Here is an 18,122-nt window from a genome sequence, read left to right on the forward strand (position 1 = left end):
TTAAAGAGTGTTATAGAGGCATTGCAGTTGTCTATAGGACCCGTGAAATTACTCAGTGACTTATGATTCTGTATTAATTGCAGGTCCAACACTTGTTCAGAACTTGCCATCAGCTGTGCAGACTTTATGTGAATCGTGGAACAACATTCATACAAATGAGTTTCCAAACATTGGCTCGTGGGTGAGTCCAGCCTCGTGGATTGACCTGGGTGTGATCTTAACTCCATAACTTGCTGGCAAGGGGCGGGCAGTATGTCTTTCTGTTAAAGGTAAAGGGCTCTGATTTGTGTGCCTGTGTGTGTCTCAATCCGTAGCGCAACGCCTTTGCGAATGACACGATCCCCGCCGAAAGCTACATCAGTGCGGTTCAGGCCGCCCACCTTGGTACTCTCTGCAGCCAAAGTCTACCTCTTGCAGCTTCCTTAAAGCACACCCTGCTCTCCCTGGTCAGACTCACTGGGGATCTCATTGTGTAAGTGACGGGGTTTATATCGCTTTTTTGCTCTATATGTCTGCTCTTCCGAGTGTCTGTCTTCACCAGGCTGTTCGGGCGGAACACTTGGTGAACTGGCGCTGTATTTTGAAGTAAGCCTTTAACGGAGCTTTTCGTTTACAGTTCTAAATAGTAAATGAATGAAAGATAGCCTTTCTGTCTTGATCTGGCATCTCTAAAAGACAAACTCTGAGAGACCTGTAGTCCTTTTTGTTGAATAGGGACTTGAAGAAATTGGGATCTGAACTGAGACAATATGGATCTAATTAACTCACTTGTGTTTTGTTACTCACTTGTGTGACATTTTCAAAGCATAATGAAAGTGAAATGGACGAAATTTTTTTTTCCAGGGACTTACTCTAAGATATTCTGAAACAAAAAAATAGTTATTGACACTGCAGACAAGTCCAAAAGCTGTACTATGCCATAGCAGGACTGTCTGGTAGGAAAATGTTGTAACTGTATATGCAACAATGACACATGTAGAGTTTTCCAGATGAGGACTGTTTTTTCTGAGGGGAAAATTGCTGTGCCAGTGTATTTATTCCAGCTTTCTAAAAAGGGTTTTATCACTGATTTCCATCCAGACTTGTGCCTTACTTGTGTCACTTAGGAGTTATCTGGTAAGAATGTTCTCTGATACATCATGCAGAGAATTAACTTGTTGGCTTTTCTTTTCAAGCTGGTCGGATGACTTGAACCCACCACAGGTGATTCATTCCCTATTGCCCCTCCTTTTGGAGACCAGCACAGAGAGTGTGGCAGAAATAAGCAGCAACTCCTTAGAAAGGATCCTGGGCCCTGCAGAATCAGATGAATTCCTGGCACGTGTTTATGAGAAATTGATCACAGGATGTTATAACATCCTGGCCCATCACTCTGATCCGAACAGGTAACGGGGCTGTGTGGCTTGCAGTTCTCCTCCAAGAAAGCTGTATACAAAGAATTACTACAGTATGTTCAAACATCAGTGTCAAGATGTGCTGTTCAAAACCAGCACGACAGAAAAGCAAAAAGTCGGCTTATTTTTATCTGTGGAAGGGTTCTAGATCTGTGGACTAAAAAGATGGATTTTTTTTATTCCTGTTAGAATTTTCAGCGCTGCTGTTAAGGCAGCGTGGATTTTCATCATCTCTTGTAACTCTGAATGGAGCATGGATGTATCTGGATAGTTTTTTTTATTTCGGCAAATAGAAAATTATGTAAATACAAGCACAAAATCAAAGCTGAAGATGCCGACCTAACTCGCTTTATATTCCTTTGTCTCTCTTCTTGCTGTTTCTAAGGATGGTTAATCCCTGCTTTATCATAGCAAACTAGCCAGATTTGTGCTTCCCACCCCTGACTCACTGAGTGTATGGAGGGAATAAGCTTGATGTGCAGATGTGGATTCTACCCATCTGAAACATAAAACCATTAGGCATGATGAAGTTGCATCTTTTTAATACTGATCCCCTCTGGATGGAAGGTATTCAGAGGGAGATCTACTGCGCCTTCTGGTAGAGAATGTAAATGTAATTGGATTTTACTTGCAGAGTGTGTTGTGGAGTGGGGATGAGAGCAGGAGAGAATGGGAAGGAGTAACACTAAAAGAGACTTGAAGTGTAAAAAGAGCAGCCATTTATAGGAATTTATAATGTGAGGAGTCTGAAAGGTCGAGATTATTATAGGTTCCTGTGTAACTTGCCTTACAGCATCATGTGCCACTTTTTTCTGAACACCTGGTGGATTTGTGTTTTATGTATGATTGTTCATCAACTGTTTTTCTCCTGTCTCTTGGAAGGAGAGCTGCTTTCAGTTAGTAGACAGTTTAATAGAATTAGCAAAACTGGTCACTTCTCAGCTCTTAGGATTAAGTAGTTTAAATTGCTCTTCTGTATTCTTAATATGCATCTTTTGATCCTTAGTGGCCTGGATGAGTCCATCTTGGAGGAATGTTTGCAGCATCTGGAGAAACAACTGGAGAGCAGCCAGGCCCGAAAAGCCATGGAGGAATTCTTTTCAGAAAGGTGAAGTCATCCTGGAAGTTGTAGCCTAGGAACTTTATTTCTCTTCCTTTTTCTCTTAGCTTGCCACTGTCAATACCTATGTGACTTTAATGCCTTTGCACAGGAAAATACAGAACTGTGTAAAGAGAAGATGCCCTTCAAGCAGTGCAGGGGAGTGTGAAAAGACTTTCTGTGTGGGAAAGGACCTAGGTCTTTGTCACTCCAAGTAAAATATTCACCAAGCCCTCACAGTGATCATCAGTGGGGAATTCTGCAAGATGATTGTTTTATCAAAGGCATTATAAGGATATTTTTGAGAGATGCTGGTCTGTAGGGCTGTTAGATCAAGTACAGATCAAGCTGCAGAATCCCAAGTTCTCTCAGTGCTTCCTTGGGGCTATAGGTTGATGTTTTTAAGGGTGAAGGTGGGGTGTTGGCCTGACTTAGAATTATGAAGGCAAATTGTGATGGAAACGGCATAGCACAAAAACAAATGTTCTGAAGAGATATGAGGGTGAACTGGAGGAAAGGTTTTGTGTGTTGGAAATCCAGCCATTGTCTGTTTTTTCTCTCTACTTGTTTAACAGTTCAAAAGCAGTCTAGTGGCTGTTCTGTGTTAACATGGAAGGGAAAAATAGGCAAGAAAACATAGAATTTTGGTTTGGAAACCAGTACAGGCCCGTTTGTGACTTGATACGTGGAGAATACCGATATGCTTCTCAGGAGCTCATGAGATCTACAAGGTTTAGTCTAAGCTAAGGGCTGTTTGTTTGAAAGCAATTGCTGTGGCCTGGATGCCGAGTGATGCTAATACAAACTATTGCCAGTCTTAAGTGTGAGGGCAGGTACAAGTGCAGGTGGAAAAAAGGAATGGGTCATCTTTTACAAAGCTGACAATTCCTCCTCTCCATATAGTGGAGAATTGGTCCAGATCATGATGGCGACAGCCAATGAAAACCTCTCAGCGAAGTTCTGCAACAGGGTGCTAAAATTCTTCACCAAGCTCTTCCAGCTGAGTAAGTAATTGTTGCATCTCTTCTGTCCTGCCTTTGTCCCCTTCATACTGTTTTTGTATTAGACTATGATATGAAGATACTTGAAAGAACAGCTGTAAGAGGAAGTGGAATGACAGCTTCACGCTTTTAATGGAAAGCCATCTTCAAACATGTTTGTTGTAGCATCTGTTACTCACTAGTAACTTTCTCCTCCAGCTGAGAAGAGTCCCAACCCCAGCCTGTTGCGACTTTGTGGCTCTTTGGCTCAGCTGGCTTGTGTGGAACCTGTACGTCTCCAGGCCTGGTTAACCAGGATGACCATGTCCCCACCCAAAGACTCGGACCAGCTGGACGTTGTGCAAGAGAACAGGCAGCTGCTGCAACTCTTGACAACTTACATTGTTCGGGAAAACAGGTAAAGCACAACCTTTGTAGTTTCTTTTGTGTGCTGTTCATTTCTGTTGTTCTCTAGATGTGCAGATTGCTTGCGAGTTGCTGGTGGTTTCTTGTTGTCAGCTTTCAAATGAAGTGATGGGGGGTGTGGCAGTTTGCCCTGAAGGCATTGCTGTGACAGTGCTCTTGCGGTGTGGGGCTTAGTGGTATTTCACTGGGTGACGTACCTGTCTGAAACTTTCTCCTTTTTGATTAGCCAAGTCGGAGAAGGAGTCTGCACTGTTCTACTGAGTACTCTAATACCAATGGCAACAGAAATGTTGGCCAATGGTGATGGCACAGGCTTTCCTGAACTGATGGTCGTGATGGCAACTTTGGCTAGTGCAGGACAAGGTGCGGGACACCTCCAGCTTCATGGTGCTGCTGTTGATTGGCTAGGCAGATGGTAAGAGAGAACTGTGTACTGCTGTTTGTGCGTTTGCATCACTTAGACTGATTTTTTTTTAAAAAAAAATAATTTCCTGGTAATCTGGGGACAGATGTTCATGTTAACTGAAACGTTTCTTAGGGTTGCTTTTTTTCAGAATGTAAAGTGTCTTAGAGAGGCTGATCTCTGTCCGCCCATTAAGAATGACCCTGTGTTTTCTTTGCCTTTTCCATACATGATGGTTTAATTACTGCATTTATACATTTCCTGTGGTTAATCCAAAGCAAACTGAATGCTTCAGGCTATTTGTCAGAACTGATTATATACCTCCCAGACTGTAATGATCTTCTCCACTGGTTTGTGTTACAGCAAGAAATACCTGTCTCAGAAGAATGTGGTAGAAAAAATGAATGCGAATGTCATGCAAGGGAAGGTAAGACATGTGACATGTGCTTAACTTGCAGGAATGAATCTCAGGCCTCAGCTGTATCAGCTGTCCTGTTTTGGTTTCATAGTGGGAGTTTTAAAGCAATTTGGTTGGGGGACTGTTCTACTTTCTTGCCTTACAGCAGCTATTGTGGGATCTAAATATTGTCTCTCATTTTCATTCATGTCTACTTTATAGCATGTGACTATCTTGGAGTGCACATGCCATATTGTCTCTTACCTGGCCGATGTGACTAATGCACTGAGCCAGACCAGTGGCCAAGGACCAAGTCATCTTTCTGTTGATGGAGAGGAACGGGCGATTGAGGTGGATTCAGACTGGGTGGAAGAGTTGGCAGTGGAAGAGGAGGACTCTCAAGCTGAAGATTCGGTAGGCAATAGTTAATGCTGCAAATGAGATGAAGATTTATTTTGCAGCTTTCAAATCAGAATTACTCGGGTTATAAATCAAGATTTCTATTGTTGTTGTTTATTCCTAATGTGGGACTGAGTGAGGAACCCTAGCTGTCAGATCTGGAAGAGAATTTTGTCGTTAATGCATGCTTTAAAATTTGTCTCCCCAATATATATTTTTTCTTACTGTTTTTCTTACATTCACTCTTTTGTGTTGCTTTAAAATGTTACCATCTCCTCTTTCCATGTGGTTTGATACCAACTGCTGCCTTTTAGTGAAGTGATCCTAAAACTTGCTATTCTTAAAATGTGCATTTGATGTCCGAGGAGTGTATTCTGTACCCTGTGCCTTTGCTGTAGCTGCAGTTGTGACACCTTTCCAAAACAACTTTCTTCCTTATAGGATGAAGATTCTCTTTGTAATAAACTCTGTACCTTCACGATCACACAGAAGGAATTCATGAATCAGCATTGGTAAGAATCTCAAATTTGTGTTTGCAATTTCAGCCTGATATTTCTGGCCACTGAGAAGGAAGCAAATGCAGCTGTGGGCCTTACTGAGGCACTGTATTTTATAACTCCTCTGGCTTATTTTGTGCAGGTATCACTGTCACACTTGCAAGATGGTTGATGGGGTTGGTGTTTGCACAGTTTGTGCTAAAGTTTGTCACAAGGATCATGAGATTTCTTACGCCAAATACGGATCATTCTTCTGTGACTGTGGAGCCAAGGAAGATGGCAGTTGCCTGGTAATGTGTCTTTAAATCAACTTACAAGCTGTGGTTTCTTCAGTTTTTAAAGTCTTTTGCAGAGGTTTCTGTTCTGCGTTAAGTTACCTTTTGATATGAGTGTGTAAGAGTACAAAGACTTGAAGGCCTTGGCTTTATGATGACTCCTCTTAATTTACTGCTTGCCTGGCAATTTACCTTTTTTTGCACCAAATAAGTGCATTTTCAAATCTTTGTCCTAGTGACTACTTGGATTCCAGTTAGCCCGACAGAATTTGCAAGTTATTTTAAGCTACGCAGCATTCAGATACCACCTTCTACCATGTTTTCCACTAGCAGCAAGCAAAGCAACTTTATCTTAGATATGAACATTTTTCTAATACTTGGGTGGAGAGTGGCACGTAGGATACTGTTGTGTTATTTCTTTAAGATTGCAATCTGCAAGAGAATTGCACTCTGTTTCTTAAAAATTACATTAATCTTGCTGCTGTTACAACCTGTATTCATTTTATCAGTGGTAAAATTGAGTCTGGTTTGGGCTTTTAGCATTACGGTATCATTCCCAGGCTTTGGTGAAGAGAACTCCCAGCAGTGGTATGAGTTCTACCATGAAAGAATCCGCCTTCCAGAGTGAGCCCAGAGTGCCCGAGAGTGTCATTCGACATGCAAGCACCTCTCCTGCAGAGAAAGCCAAGGTCACCATCAGTGAGGGGAAGGGTCCTGATGAAGAAAAACCCAAGAAGAGCAGCCTGTGTAGAAATGTTGAGGGCTGTCGAGAGGAATTGCAGTCCCAGGTATGATTATCAGCTAGCTGTTAAAAGAAGATGGTTTAAGATGAGGATGAGGGGCAAACCAGTGTTGGTTATCTGCCAAGTTGCTTGATTTTTGCGCTGCTCTTTCTGATAAGAGCGATCATAAAAGTGGTGTCCGGCTTTAAAAAGCAGTTGACATGCAGCTTTTATGAAGACTGCCAGCAAGAGCATCTTGTGCTTCACTTGCCTTATTTATTTCTTGCAGGCCAACTTCTCCTTTGCACCTTTGGTGCTGGAGATGCTGAATTTCCTGATGGATGCCATTCAGATAAACTTCCAGCAAGCTTCGGCCATGGGGAGCAGCAGTCGTGCACAGCAAGCTCTCAATGAGCTACATACTTTGGACAAGTCAGTAGAAATGACAGATCAGTTGATGGTATGATACTAAAGGAGCGATTAGATGATGGGACAAGTGGGATCACTTTTAAACAGAAAAATTTCAGTGATAGGCTTTTGTATGCTTTTCATAATGACACAGGTCCCGACTCTGGGCTCTCAAGAAGGTGCTTTTGAGAACGTCCGCATGAACTACAGCGGTGACCAGGGCCAGACGATCCGGCAGCTGATCAGTGCTCATGTGCTGAGGCGGGTGGCGATGTGTGTGCTGTCGTCCCCGCACGGCCGTCGGCAACACCTGGCTGTGAGTCATGAAAAGGGCAAGGTGAGTTCTCTAACTCTTTAGAGAATTCTGGATTGTAAAGGAAAACGAAACTGGCCTTAGAGCACTGAAAAACAAGCGGGATACGATTTGTTCTGCCTGTCCTGAGATCTGGATCATCTGTAAAGTATTGTGTAGCTTAGAAATACCTCTCATTCCTTAGAGAAAAGAAGTCTTGCAGCAGAAACAGTGAAAACTGTGGCCACACAGTCATAGAGCTGAAATTGAAATGCCTTTTTCCCCTTGGTTGTAAACATGGGTAACTTGAGTTCCTTTTGTTCTGCAGATTACAGTCCTTCAGCTCTCAGCATTGCTGAAACAAGCAGACTCCAGCAAAAGAAAATTGACCCTTACTCGCCTTGCTTCTGCACCTGTTCCATTTACTGTGCTGAGCCTAACTGGAAATCCCTGCAAGGAGGACTACCTAGCTGTGTGTGGCCTGAAAGTAAGTGCCCTTTTCCAGGCAGCTGGAAACATCAGCTCAAAACCAGGTGTCTGTCTGTCCTCTGAGGAGCTAGCGCAGAGCTGGCTCCAAAGGTCTGTCACTAATTTTAGTTGATGAATCACTTTCCTACTAGATACATGAAGTAAAAGGAGCAGGACCTATATGAATAATATAATAAATGAGACAGTGTCTCAAAATAGTACTACTTATTGTATTTAGGCCAAATTTATGACAGGAGTGAAGGTTTAGTCATGTGAAACTTGGTGTGTTAGAACTAGTCCGTAACAAGTGCTTTGTAGCCAGGATGGTTTTTTTGTATTCTCCCCAATTTAGGTTCAGCTTTCCCAGTGCCGAATTCACAGATCTGATATTTAGCTAAGAAACAGCTCTGTGGTTTGGTTTTGGGTTTGGTTTTGTTTTCTTCACAAACTTCCACGTCATTCACCTTACCTGCAGGAATTTTAGATTCTTCCTCTATGAATTATTATTGGCACTAAGAGGAATGCTAGCTTTTAACTCTGTTCTTGGCTTGAAATGTTTATAAACGCTTTGTTCTAATATTTGACCAATTTTTTTCATTACCGCAGGACTGCCACGTGTTAACATTCAGCAGCTCTGGATCAGTCTCTGATCATTTGGTACTTCATCCCCAACTAGCCACTGGAAATTTCATCATTAAAGCTGTGTGGCTGCCAGGCTCTCAAACAGAGCTTGCTATTGTGACTGCCGACTTTGTGAAGGTACGTTTGGTCATCAGCTGTTGATGAGAGGTCTTCTTTCAGACATTAGAGTCTGGATCTTGGCAGAGTTGCATGGGGAAGAATGTGATCATATTCTTAGCCAGAAATTAATTGGAAATATAAAACTGTGGTGTTTGGCTACTGTTGTCGTAAGAAGAAGCAAAACCCAAAGAACCCAAAAAGCAAAAAAATGAACTGTAACATCTAAATCTCAACCTATTGTCTCAACTCTTGTCCGTTTGCACTGGTTTGTATCATGGAAGTTATTTCCTTGATTCTTCCCACAGATTTACGATCTCTCTGTCGATGCCTTGAGTCCAACTTTCTATTTCCTTCTGCCAAGTTCCAAAATCAGGGATGTCACTTTCCTTTTCAACGAAGAGGGGAAGAACATCATAGTGATCATGTCCTCGGCTGGGTACATCTATACGCAGCTCATGGAAGAGGCGAGCAGTGCCCAGCATGGACCGTTCTATGTCACCAACGTGCTTGAAGTCAATCATGAGGACCTAAAGGTACTGGTGTCTTGCCTTTCTTGTAGCATGGGCTGCAGTGGCTTTCTCTCTCTTGCTTGTGCCTTATATTTGAACGCAGAAGTTTCCTTTTTTTTTCTTTTTTTTTTTTTCCCCGCCCCCTTTCCTTTTAAGCCCCCTGATCTAGATCAATGAGCTTGCCATTCCTCTAAAGAGAGAAACATCCTTGCAGTGAAAAGGGGTGGGGGTAAAAATTAAACCCCTTGATCCTTTCATCTAGAAAATGGAGCATGCTTTCCGTGGCTGGCTCTGAAGTTATGCCCGGCAGGATTTCTCAGCAGGGAGGTGGCTGCAGAGCAGTGCTGTTCTTGGAGCGAGGTACTCCAAAGGTGCAGTAACCACAATGGATAAAGTTCCTGACCATTGCTGGGGCTGCAGAGGTGGAGTGAGCCTTTGTTGCTGGTCAACAGCAGCTCTGTAGTCTTGGGGGGCGGCTTTTAAAAGCTGTCCCCCTTTCATTCAGTCTTTTTATTCCAGCCTGCTCCAAAATGGGGGAAGAGATCAGAAGCAGGCCCTCAGGAAAGCTCTTTTATGAGCTGGGAACATGGGGAGCGCTGCATGTGAGATTGCCATACAACATTCAGGCACACAGATGTGGTAGCTGAGGGCTACCTACAGCCTTTGGCTATGCAGTATCCCCTTCAAAAGCCTTTGAAGTATCTGATGGATGAGTTCACCAAGGAGTTCAGCTTAGAAAATTGTCATTTAGGGCTGTGTTCTCTCACTGCTGAGGAGGGGGCAGGGAGAGGCTTTTGGAATAATTCCATCATTTAAAAGCCTGACAAAGTGTTTTGGAGGATGTATGCTTATCTTAAATGTTGTCGTTTCTCCCTGATCCTGCAGGACAGTAATGGCCAGGTCGCAGGAGGCGGTGTGTCAGTGTATTACTCCCACGTGCTACAGATGTTGTTCTTCAGTTACTGTCAAGGCAAATCTTTTGCAGCCACCATCAGCCGGGCCAATCTGGAAGTGCAGAGGCTATTCCCAATTAACATAAAGAGGTGAGGCGCATGTGGAAGACTCCCCTGAAGTTTTCATTTCTGTTTATCATTAATAAATATTACTAATTATTCTTAACATCCCAGCTCTGAATGGCCAAAGCTTGTGGCGAAGATCCCCTTTTTGACTGATGATTTCTTGCTACTTTTTGTGGTGCTTCTGCCCTAATTGCAGAATGATTTGAAACCAAAGCTGCCTGTTTCGGCAGTGGGATGTGTATGCATTTTTTTTCTTCCTACTAGGATTTCACAGTGGAAAGGTGGCTTCAGAGCAGTCTTGCTGCACAGTGCAGAGCTGCTGGTGGTGCAGCAGCTGGAACCGATGGGATTACCCACCCTTGCGGAGGCTGCAGAGCAAGGAAGCCTTTTGTTTCTTTTCGGCAACAGTACTGCAGTGGACCTTGTGTGTTGTGCATGTTAAGGCTTATTTTCAGACTTCCTTGAGGGAAACCAATCTCTTATGCTATGTATGTGACAAGAAAGAAGTGTTCTGTCATTTTTCCTGAGGAGGAAAGCTGGGTGTTTGGGCCACAGGCTCTTCACTAGCCTGATAGAAAGCCTCTGTCTTGAGTAGGCTCTGTAGCAGGGTCAGGTTCCAAGAGCTCCCTAGCCCTGGTCGAGTTTGGCTTAGTCTTTTTGCAGATTTATAGTATTTTTTTTCCAGTGAGCAGTGTCACATAGATTCTCCTGCATTGGCCTTTGCTTAGTGCTGCTGGTGTGTTGAAACATGGACCTGTGCATCTGTTCACATAAAAAGATAGCCGAAAGCCATTTTAAAATTGCTTCCTTGGGTTTGGGCATAAAGTGTTACCAGGGCAGAGATCAGGACTGTGGGGTTGGGCGGCTTGTGCTTTCTCCCCACTCAAGTGATTGTTTCAGGTTTCTCACCTGTGAACTGGGCGCTGATGTTCCTGGCTGTTCATTAATGCAGCGCTTTGAATTCCTGCTGAGGATGAAGCTTTGACCTGAGTGGTGATGAATTTTGTGTGGTTTCACTTGTGTTGCTTTTTAAACAAATGTTATTCTGCCCTTCATCTCTTGCAGTTCAAACGGTGGGAGTAAGACTTCACCAGCACTGTGTCAGTGGTCTGAGGTGATGAACCACCCTGGCTTGGTGTGCTGTGTTCAGCAAACCACAGGTGTCCCACTGGTGATGATGGTGAAGCCGGACACCTTTCTCATCCAGGAGATTAAAACCTTGCCAGCCAAAGCAAAGGTGAGTCATAGTTTCCTGTATTTCTGGCCCTTAAAACGTGGTTTCTCATTGTTCCATCAACAAGATCGCTAATCTTCACAGTTTTTCTAATGCAGAGAGTTCCTTTCTTCAAGCAGCAGTTGCCGAGTCCTTTCCTTGACTTGTATTGCATGCCTTTGCAGATTCAGGACATGGTGGCCATCCGTCACACGGCCTGCAATGAGCAGCAGAGGACCACTATGATCCTCCTGTGCGAAGACGGCAGCCTGAGGATCTACATGGCCAATGTAGAGAATACCTCCTACTGGCTCCAGCCCTCTCTCCAGCCTAGCAGCGTCATCAGCATCATGAAACCAGTTCGCAAGCGCAAGGCAGCTGCTATTAGTAAGGGGCTTCTCATACTTAGGTGCAAGGTAGCGGTGGCAAATATAGATGCAAAGATTGATTGGCATCATGTAGATAATTAAGATGTTCATTTCTGACAATTGCCAGTTAATCTCAAGGCTAAGTACTGGCTAAGTTTGGGTAAAATGTTTCCGTAGATGTATGTAAAAATACATAGCTATCTGGCTCGCACAGGCATTTCCAGAGGAGGCAAGTTTATTCTGCAGCTTTTTTACCACAGCTTTGTCTGTTTATAATGTATTTTGTTAAAAACATCTGTCTTCCCTTTTAGCAACTCGTGCATCCAGCCAAGTGAACTTCCCTATTGACTTCTTTGAACACAACCAGCAACTCACAGATGTGGAGTTTGGAGGAAATGACCTGCTGCAGGTTTACAACGCTCAGCAGATAAAGCACCGACTCAATTCCACTGGCATGTATGTGGCCAACACAAAGGTAAATGGGGCAGCGTGGGGCTTCTCTGGGGCTCCTGGGTGACATCATTGTTCATTGATTGCATGCCTTTTCCTAGTCTGCTTTGTTCAAATGACCCTGTACAAATCCCATGATATTGTTAAGTAAACAGTGGAGGCGCCTGTGTACAGACTTGAGCATCTTAACTTGGGAGTGATTTTTTGGGCTCACCTTTCTGAGCTGTGATTTGTCTCCTCCAGCCTGGGGGTTTCACCATCGAAGTGACAAACAATAACAACACGATGGTGATGACAGGCATGCGGATCCAGATTGGCACACAAGCGATAGAGCGAGCGCCCTCGTACTTGGAGATCTTTGGCCGCACCATGCAGCTCAACATGACCAGGGCTCGCTGGTTTGACTTCCCTTTCACTCGTGAGGAAGCCTTGCAGGCTGACAAGAAACTAACCATTTTCAGTAAGTTTTTATTAATTGTTCACTTTGGCTACCTGTTGGTTTTGCTTGGCGGGGTTGAAACTGTTGTGCTTCACCCCATGGTAAGAAGGGTTTCCACAACCTGTTCATTTGACCTGACTACAGGAATAGTTTGAGGGGCAGATCCTGAACATTTAGTAACTATTTATGGCTCTGTTTCTTGAGGCATTGGATGAGTGTGCAATAGCTCAGCTCAGTAATTTTGTGCTGAGGTAATAGAGAAGGAAAATGGCTTTGGAAAGATGAACCTGTCAGAGGGGCTGTATATTAACGATGCAGTGGAATTGCTATCCTGACCTTAGGAGGCTGTGCTTGTTTGTATTCAAAAGAAGCTGCTCTGTTAGTTTTTAAGAAATTTCTTTCATCACTGCAGTTGGCGCTTCTGTGGATCCTGCTGGAGTCACTATGATGGATTCCATAAAAATTTATGGCAAAACCAAAGAGCAGTTTGGATGGCCTGATGAGCCCCCAGAGGATTTCCCGTCTGCTTCAGTGAGCAACGTTTGTCCCCCAAACCTGAATCAAGGGAATGGCACTGGAGACACAGAGTCGGCTACCCCTGCTGCTGCCAGTGGGACTGTCCTGGAGAGGTATTTCTGCAGTCTTTCTTTTATTTCTCCTTGCAAATGGGTGGTTGCTGTAGAGGGGACATTGGTATGCTTGTGTACCTTTCTTAACCGGGAGAACTTAAGGGGATTTAGTGAGTTTTTTCTAAAACAATAACTGAAAAGTCAATAATTATCTTCTAAGGGAGGGCTTTGTGCTCACTCTTGATTTATCTGCTGGAGTAAACGGATAGATCTGTGTGCGTGCTTCACATTGCTAAGTTCATTTGTTATAGCAGTCTTAAAGAGCTAAAAGAGATTTCTGCTGCCTTGGTGCATTTTCTCATTTCAAGCTAGCCCTTTTTCATTCTCTAGAGCTCACAAAGGTAAGGCCCCTGAAGTTCAGTTCAGTTTTGAAGAGGGCTTCGTGTGTGATGCTGCTTTAGGCTAGTGGTTCCCACTAACTTACCTTGTAGCCTGTATGTCTCAGGTTTAACTGCTGTGGTGGAGAAAGTGTTGGGGTTTTCCCCCACATACTCCTATGGAGAGCCAGAGCACAAGGGTGAGCTGGGCATCTATTTAGCAGAAGAAAGAAAACTTTTTTTTTTCTTTTAATATCCACCCTGTGTTCTCTTTCTGAGCTCAGACAGTGTGTATCGTAAGGGTTGTAGAAAGCCTGGCAAGCTAGCAAGGATAGGAGGGAAACATATCAAAGAGGAAGTAGCACTGCTGAAAAATGAGCATTTTAAGGGATACGCTGCTTGATCGTGAGTAAATGGTGGTGAATTTTATCTTACTGAAGTTCTCAGGTAAAGGTTCAGGGCCTGAAGTAGCAGTTGTCTCCAGCTGAAGGACCTGTTTGGCCATCTCTTAATATTTTGTCCAATAGTTGATGGGATTTTTTCCTATGCTTATTTTCTCTTTTTGTCCCTCCTCTGCTGTGACATGTCCACAAGATGTCCCTCTCTCCACTGACATGCTTTCTGCTTTTCCAAAGCAGAGGGATTATATTCTAAAAACTCAGAAAGAAAAAAATTACTCTTGATTTTCACTTAACGTGTTAGAGAATGCAGCATGGTTACCTTATAAAGGGCCTCTTGAGTAGGAACAGCTAACGGCAGGCAAGAGGTGTATTTCCTATCAGAAAAGTTCGGTGTCTGCACTTCAGGTTTAACCTTCAGTGGTGCTTTAAGCAGTGTGCTTGGCTTCTCTGTGCTAGGTGGCCTGGATCTCCTTTGTTTTGCTATTCGACAAGTTTCTGCTGCCCAGATAGAAAGACCCGTGCTTAGACTTACTGTATATAGCACTCTCCTGGCTTCCTGATTTCCCCATTTAATTTGCCTTTTGCTTAGAATGTGTTCTAGGGAGTTTTTCTGTGAGCTTTACACATTATTTTTTTTTTTTCCTTTTTCTTTGCTCCCCCAAAGTTCTGAAACTGAGTCCCTAACCACCCTGGACCGGTTAGTATGCCATCCTTTTCTCTGCACGAATGAGTGTGTGTCAGAGAGACAGAGCACATGATGTGGCTTTTGTTGACTGGTTTTTTTTTGTTTTCCAAGTGACATTTGCTTCTTTACATTCTGGTCATTGCATGGCAGATGGTTTAGCGAAATGTAAAGATGAGGGGGTTTGCAGATTTTTGCTGTATACGGCATAACTGTTGCTTGTTTGACAGACTTCTCTTTTCGCTTTGTTTCCTCCTTGCGTCTTTTTATCCCACTTATGCCCCTGCTAGCTTTATGGAGGGTGGCTGTGGGTAGGGGAATGTCATGTTATTTATCACCGCCAGACCAGACAATTGTTGTTTCTTCTACCTCGTATCCAATGCTGTGCTGTTATTTCTCCCCTTAATGCTACCTCTTCCCTCCTTCCTGTATCCTTGCACTGCTCCTTCTCGTGTGTCAGGTGGCGTTTCAGGTAGTTCTACTGCAAGGCATGAAGTGGTGCTGCAAGGGAGATTTCAACACTTTGCTGCAAGTTGTAAATAAGGTTTTCCCTTGGGGCAAGTGTTTTACTGTGAAAAAGTTTGGAGCTCGGCATCTCTCACTTGGGTCATACCCAGTGCTCCAAGTTAATTTTCCTCTGGAATATTTTGCGCTGAAAACTCCAAATTGGAAAGAGCAACCTGTGTGAAAATAGGAAGCGGGTAGAATCTTGCTCCCTTAGAAAAGTCGGTTACGCTTTTTCCCATGTGTCATACCAACCCTTGATCTGCAGTCATATGTACGTCTGTGGGCCATGGTGAATTGGTACTGTCAAGACAATCCAAGTTATCCCTGCTGCAGGCTGCGTAAGGAAATGTTTTATCCTCTTTGGTAGAGAAAAGCCCCTGTCTTTCAGCTGTGGATTATTAAAGCAGTCCTAAGTTTGTCTGTGAGCGTGAGCCAGGTTTAACTCTGGTCTGTAACACAATGAAATGATATGCATGGTGCCTGTGGCAGGTTTTATCATGCTTTGATTTTGTACTTGGCATTCGTTAGCTGTCTCTGAGCTACTCATGACTGTAGCCCGCATAAAGCAAAGTGCTAAGGAGAGAGAAGGGTTGCTGTACTCAAGCCTGCTTTCCTTTCTCCCTTCAGGCTAGTAGTGAGTTCTTTAGAAGCGCTGGAAAGCTGCTTTGCTGTAGGACCAGTCAACGAGAAGGCAAGTAACTTTCTGAATACATTCTTGAGCTTTCCGAGATGGGGGAGGAGGGGCAAGATCAGCAGCACCTCCTGCAGCCCTGGGGGCCTGATACAGAAGAGAGCAGCATCCGTTTTGCTGGGAGCACTGATCTGAAAGTTGACTTAGCGAAAAGCATTTGAAACTAGTTTAGAATGACAATTGGCATTTGCATTTATTGCTAGTGGGATTTTTGTGCTGTAGAGTGACCTCGTTTACAGAAACAGCAGGGTAGAAGCCCATAAATCTCAAAAGGACTTTTCTTATGTAGACATGTGAAATGTTCCTTAAATGTCAAATAATAAATTGAGGAAGCTATCAAAACGGTATTGAAGGAAGGCAGAAACTTGTATGCACAGTGCAAGGAGGGGAGGGAGCTGCAGGTATGCTGAGAAGTCAGACCATGCATCACCTTAATGGTAAATGTACTGAAGAACGTTTTTTGTCTGTTCTTGGGAGCAGGAGAAGAATAAGGTGGCAGCTCAGGAACTGGCTACTATGCTGCTGTCCATGCCAGCTCCTTCCAGCGTCCAGCAGCAAACCAAGAGCCTCTTGGCTAGCTTGCACACCAGCCGCTCAGCATACCATAACCACAAGGTAACATGGTGCAAGGATTTCAGTGTCTCCTGTAACCTGACAATTTACGGTTGAGGTGCAGCACACCCCTAGAAAGCCCTTCCTCCATGGCAGCGCTAAACCTGCTGGCTGATTTTTCCTTTATCTCCTGCTGCCTGCCTCACTGGCTTTTGTGTTTCAGCAGAACTTCACTACTTAAAATGCTTTTTGAAGATTTTGGTGGGAAATAATGTCAGTTAATATAGAGAAATCTGGATCTTGAAACACATGAAGTTTGTTTAGAAACTGCATCCATAGCTCTGGCTTCATTTCCACAGGCATCTAGCTTCAGGTGCTAGGAAAATACCGGGGTAGGTCGTGGTTAGACTGTGTGCTAACATAACTGCGGTAAATGCACAGATGCCTGCAGATAGCCTTTGCTAACCACTGGAATGATTATGTCTATGCACTGGTCTTTCCATCTGCATTTGAGCCTGAGGGGAAGCAAATGTGAAAATCAATTCTCGAGCCAGATTCCTTTTGTTACAGGGTGACTCTTTACTATTAGTTGTCCTTCCTAGATGACATTGGCTGAGAGTCAAAGCAGCGAGTGCTGGATTTCCCCAGGATCTGTCCTGCAGTTATGCTTCTGTTGCTTTGTTGTGCTGCTCTCTGTTGTTTTCCTCTGCCTATGTTATCTTTCACTTTACAGGATCAAGCGTTGCTAAGTAAAGCCATTCAGTATTTGAGTTCCTCAACCAAAGAAGGAAAGGACCTTGATCCTGAAGTATTTCAGAGGCTGGTCATCACTGCTCGATCCATTGCTATTATGAGACCCAACAATCTGGTCCACTATACAGAATCAAAGCTGCCACAGCTGGAAACAGGTAGTCTGTAATGTTCTTCAGCTTTCTGTTGTGGTAACTGAAGATGTCTTGGTATCTGATTCGGTGTAACAGGAACCGTATTTGATGTGTTAGGCATGTGATAGCCCTTGTAATGAGGACATCAGAGCCTCTAACAAAAGCCATTTCAAATAAACTTGGTGTTATCCTGCTTGTTAATGCTTTCCCCTGCACATATCTGACACCTGTTTTTTGATCTGTACAGAGAGTGAAGAAGGGCAAGAGGCCCAGAAACACACTGAAGGAGATGGCTGCACGTTTATTACCCAGCTAGTTAACCACTTCTGGAAGCTACATGCATCGAAGCCCAAAAACGCGTTCCTTGCCCCTGCCTGCCTGCCAGGTGTGCTAGCTCTTTTGCTATTGTCAAGCTTGTTTATTTTGAAGGATCCTATATTGTAAACAGAGAAAATTACTTGTTCCAGACTAAGCTTGAGACACTAATGATGCCTTGCGTGCTTTCTAAGGTGTATCTACAAATTCTGCTCTAATGCTTTTGTTAGAAGTATGTGTATTTTGCTAGTAAAAAGGGCCTGATGATTGATTTATTCACGTTTGGCTTCGTAGATGGTGCTGGAGGATATTCAGTGGTGCTGGTATATGGGGTGCGCAGTATTCCATTAGACAGACAAGGCTGGTGTGTAAATTCATTTTAGATTGAAATTTCAGTATGTTTGTGGTGCTAACATTGTGCCTTGAAGCCTACGAACAAAAGATGCTTCCTGCAGTGTGTGTCTCTATGTGCTGACATGGAAAGATAGTTGATTACGGTCCTATTTTTACTCCTCCTTAGGTCTCACTCACGTTGAAGCCACGGTCAATGCTTTGGTGGATATTATCCACGGATACTGCACGTGTGAACTGGATTGTATCCATACAGCATCCAAGATCTACATGCAGATGTTACTTTGTCCGGTG

General features: G+C 43.7%; 1 protein-coding gene across 5 annotated transcripts in view; it reads left to right on the plus strand.

The window, feature by feature from the left end:
* The window catches only part of UBR4 (ubiquitin protein ligase E3 component n-recognin 4), a 79,433-nt gene that overhangs the window by 18,551 nt on the left and 42,760 nt on the right, over positions 1–18,122 (plus strand). For 3 of the 5 annotated variants that reach the window (XM_040587198.1, XM_040587199.1, XM_040587200.1), the window contains exons 27-55: positions 84–181; positions 315–472; positions 1,176–1,385; positions 2,401–2,502; positions 3,397–3,497; positions 3,693–3,891; positions 4,126–4,314; positions 4,666–4,729; positions 4,922–5,113; positions 5,540–5,610; positions 5,738–5,885; positions 6,431–6,658; positions 6,882–7,052; positions 7,155–7,337; positions 7,621–7,779; positions 8,367–8,519; positions 8,807–9,034; positions 9,896–10,053; positions 11,095–11,266; positions 11,428–11,629; positions 11,922–12,085; positions 12,304–12,520; positions 12,912–13,128; positions 14,511–14,543; positions 15,663–15,726; positions 16,207–16,341; positions 17,012–17,186; positions 17,410–17,547; positions 17,998–18,119. In XM_040587198.1, the coding sequence (XP_040443132.1) occupies positions 84–181; positions 315–472; positions 1,176–1,385; positions 2,401–2,502; positions 3,397–3,497; positions 3,693–3,891; positions 4,126–4,314; positions 4,666–4,729; positions 4,922–5,113; positions 5,540–5,610; positions 5,738–5,885; positions 6,431–6,658; positions 6,882–7,052; positions 7,155–7,337; positions 7,621–7,779; positions 8,367–8,519; positions 8,807–9,034; positions 9,896–10,053; positions 11,095–11,266; positions 11,428–11,629; positions 11,922–12,085; positions 12,304–12,520; positions 12,912–13,128; positions 14,511–14,543; positions 15,663–15,726; positions 16,207–16,341; positions 17,012–17,186; positions 17,410–17,547; positions 17,998–18,119 (4,451 nt within the window). The remainder of the gene's footprint in view (positions 1–83; positions 182–314; positions 473–1,175; positions 1,386–2,400; positions 2,503–3,396; positions 3,498–3,692; positions 3,892–4,125; positions 4,315–4,665; positions 4,730–4,921; positions 5,114–5,539; positions 5,611–5,737; positions 5,886–6,430; positions 6,659–6,881; positions 7,053–7,154; positions 7,338–7,620; positions 7,780–8,366; positions 8,520–8,806; positions 9,035–9,895; positions 10,054–11,094; positions 11,267–11,427; positions 11,630–11,921; positions 12,086–12,303; positions 12,521–12,911; positions 13,129–14,510; positions 14,544–15,662; positions 15,727–16,206; positions 16,342–17,011; positions 17,187–17,409; positions 17,548–17,997; positions 18,120–18,122) is intronic. The other 2 variants (XM_040587201.1, XM_040587202.1) reach the window with 1 other exon arrangement.

Source organism: Falco naumanni, chromosome 3 (assembly GCF_017639655.2).
Source record: "Falco naumanni isolate bFalNau1 chromosome 3, bFalNau1.pat, whole genome shotgun sequence".
Lineage (NCBI taxonomy): Eukaryota > Metazoa > Chordata > Aves > Falconiformes > Falconidae > Falco > Falco naumanni.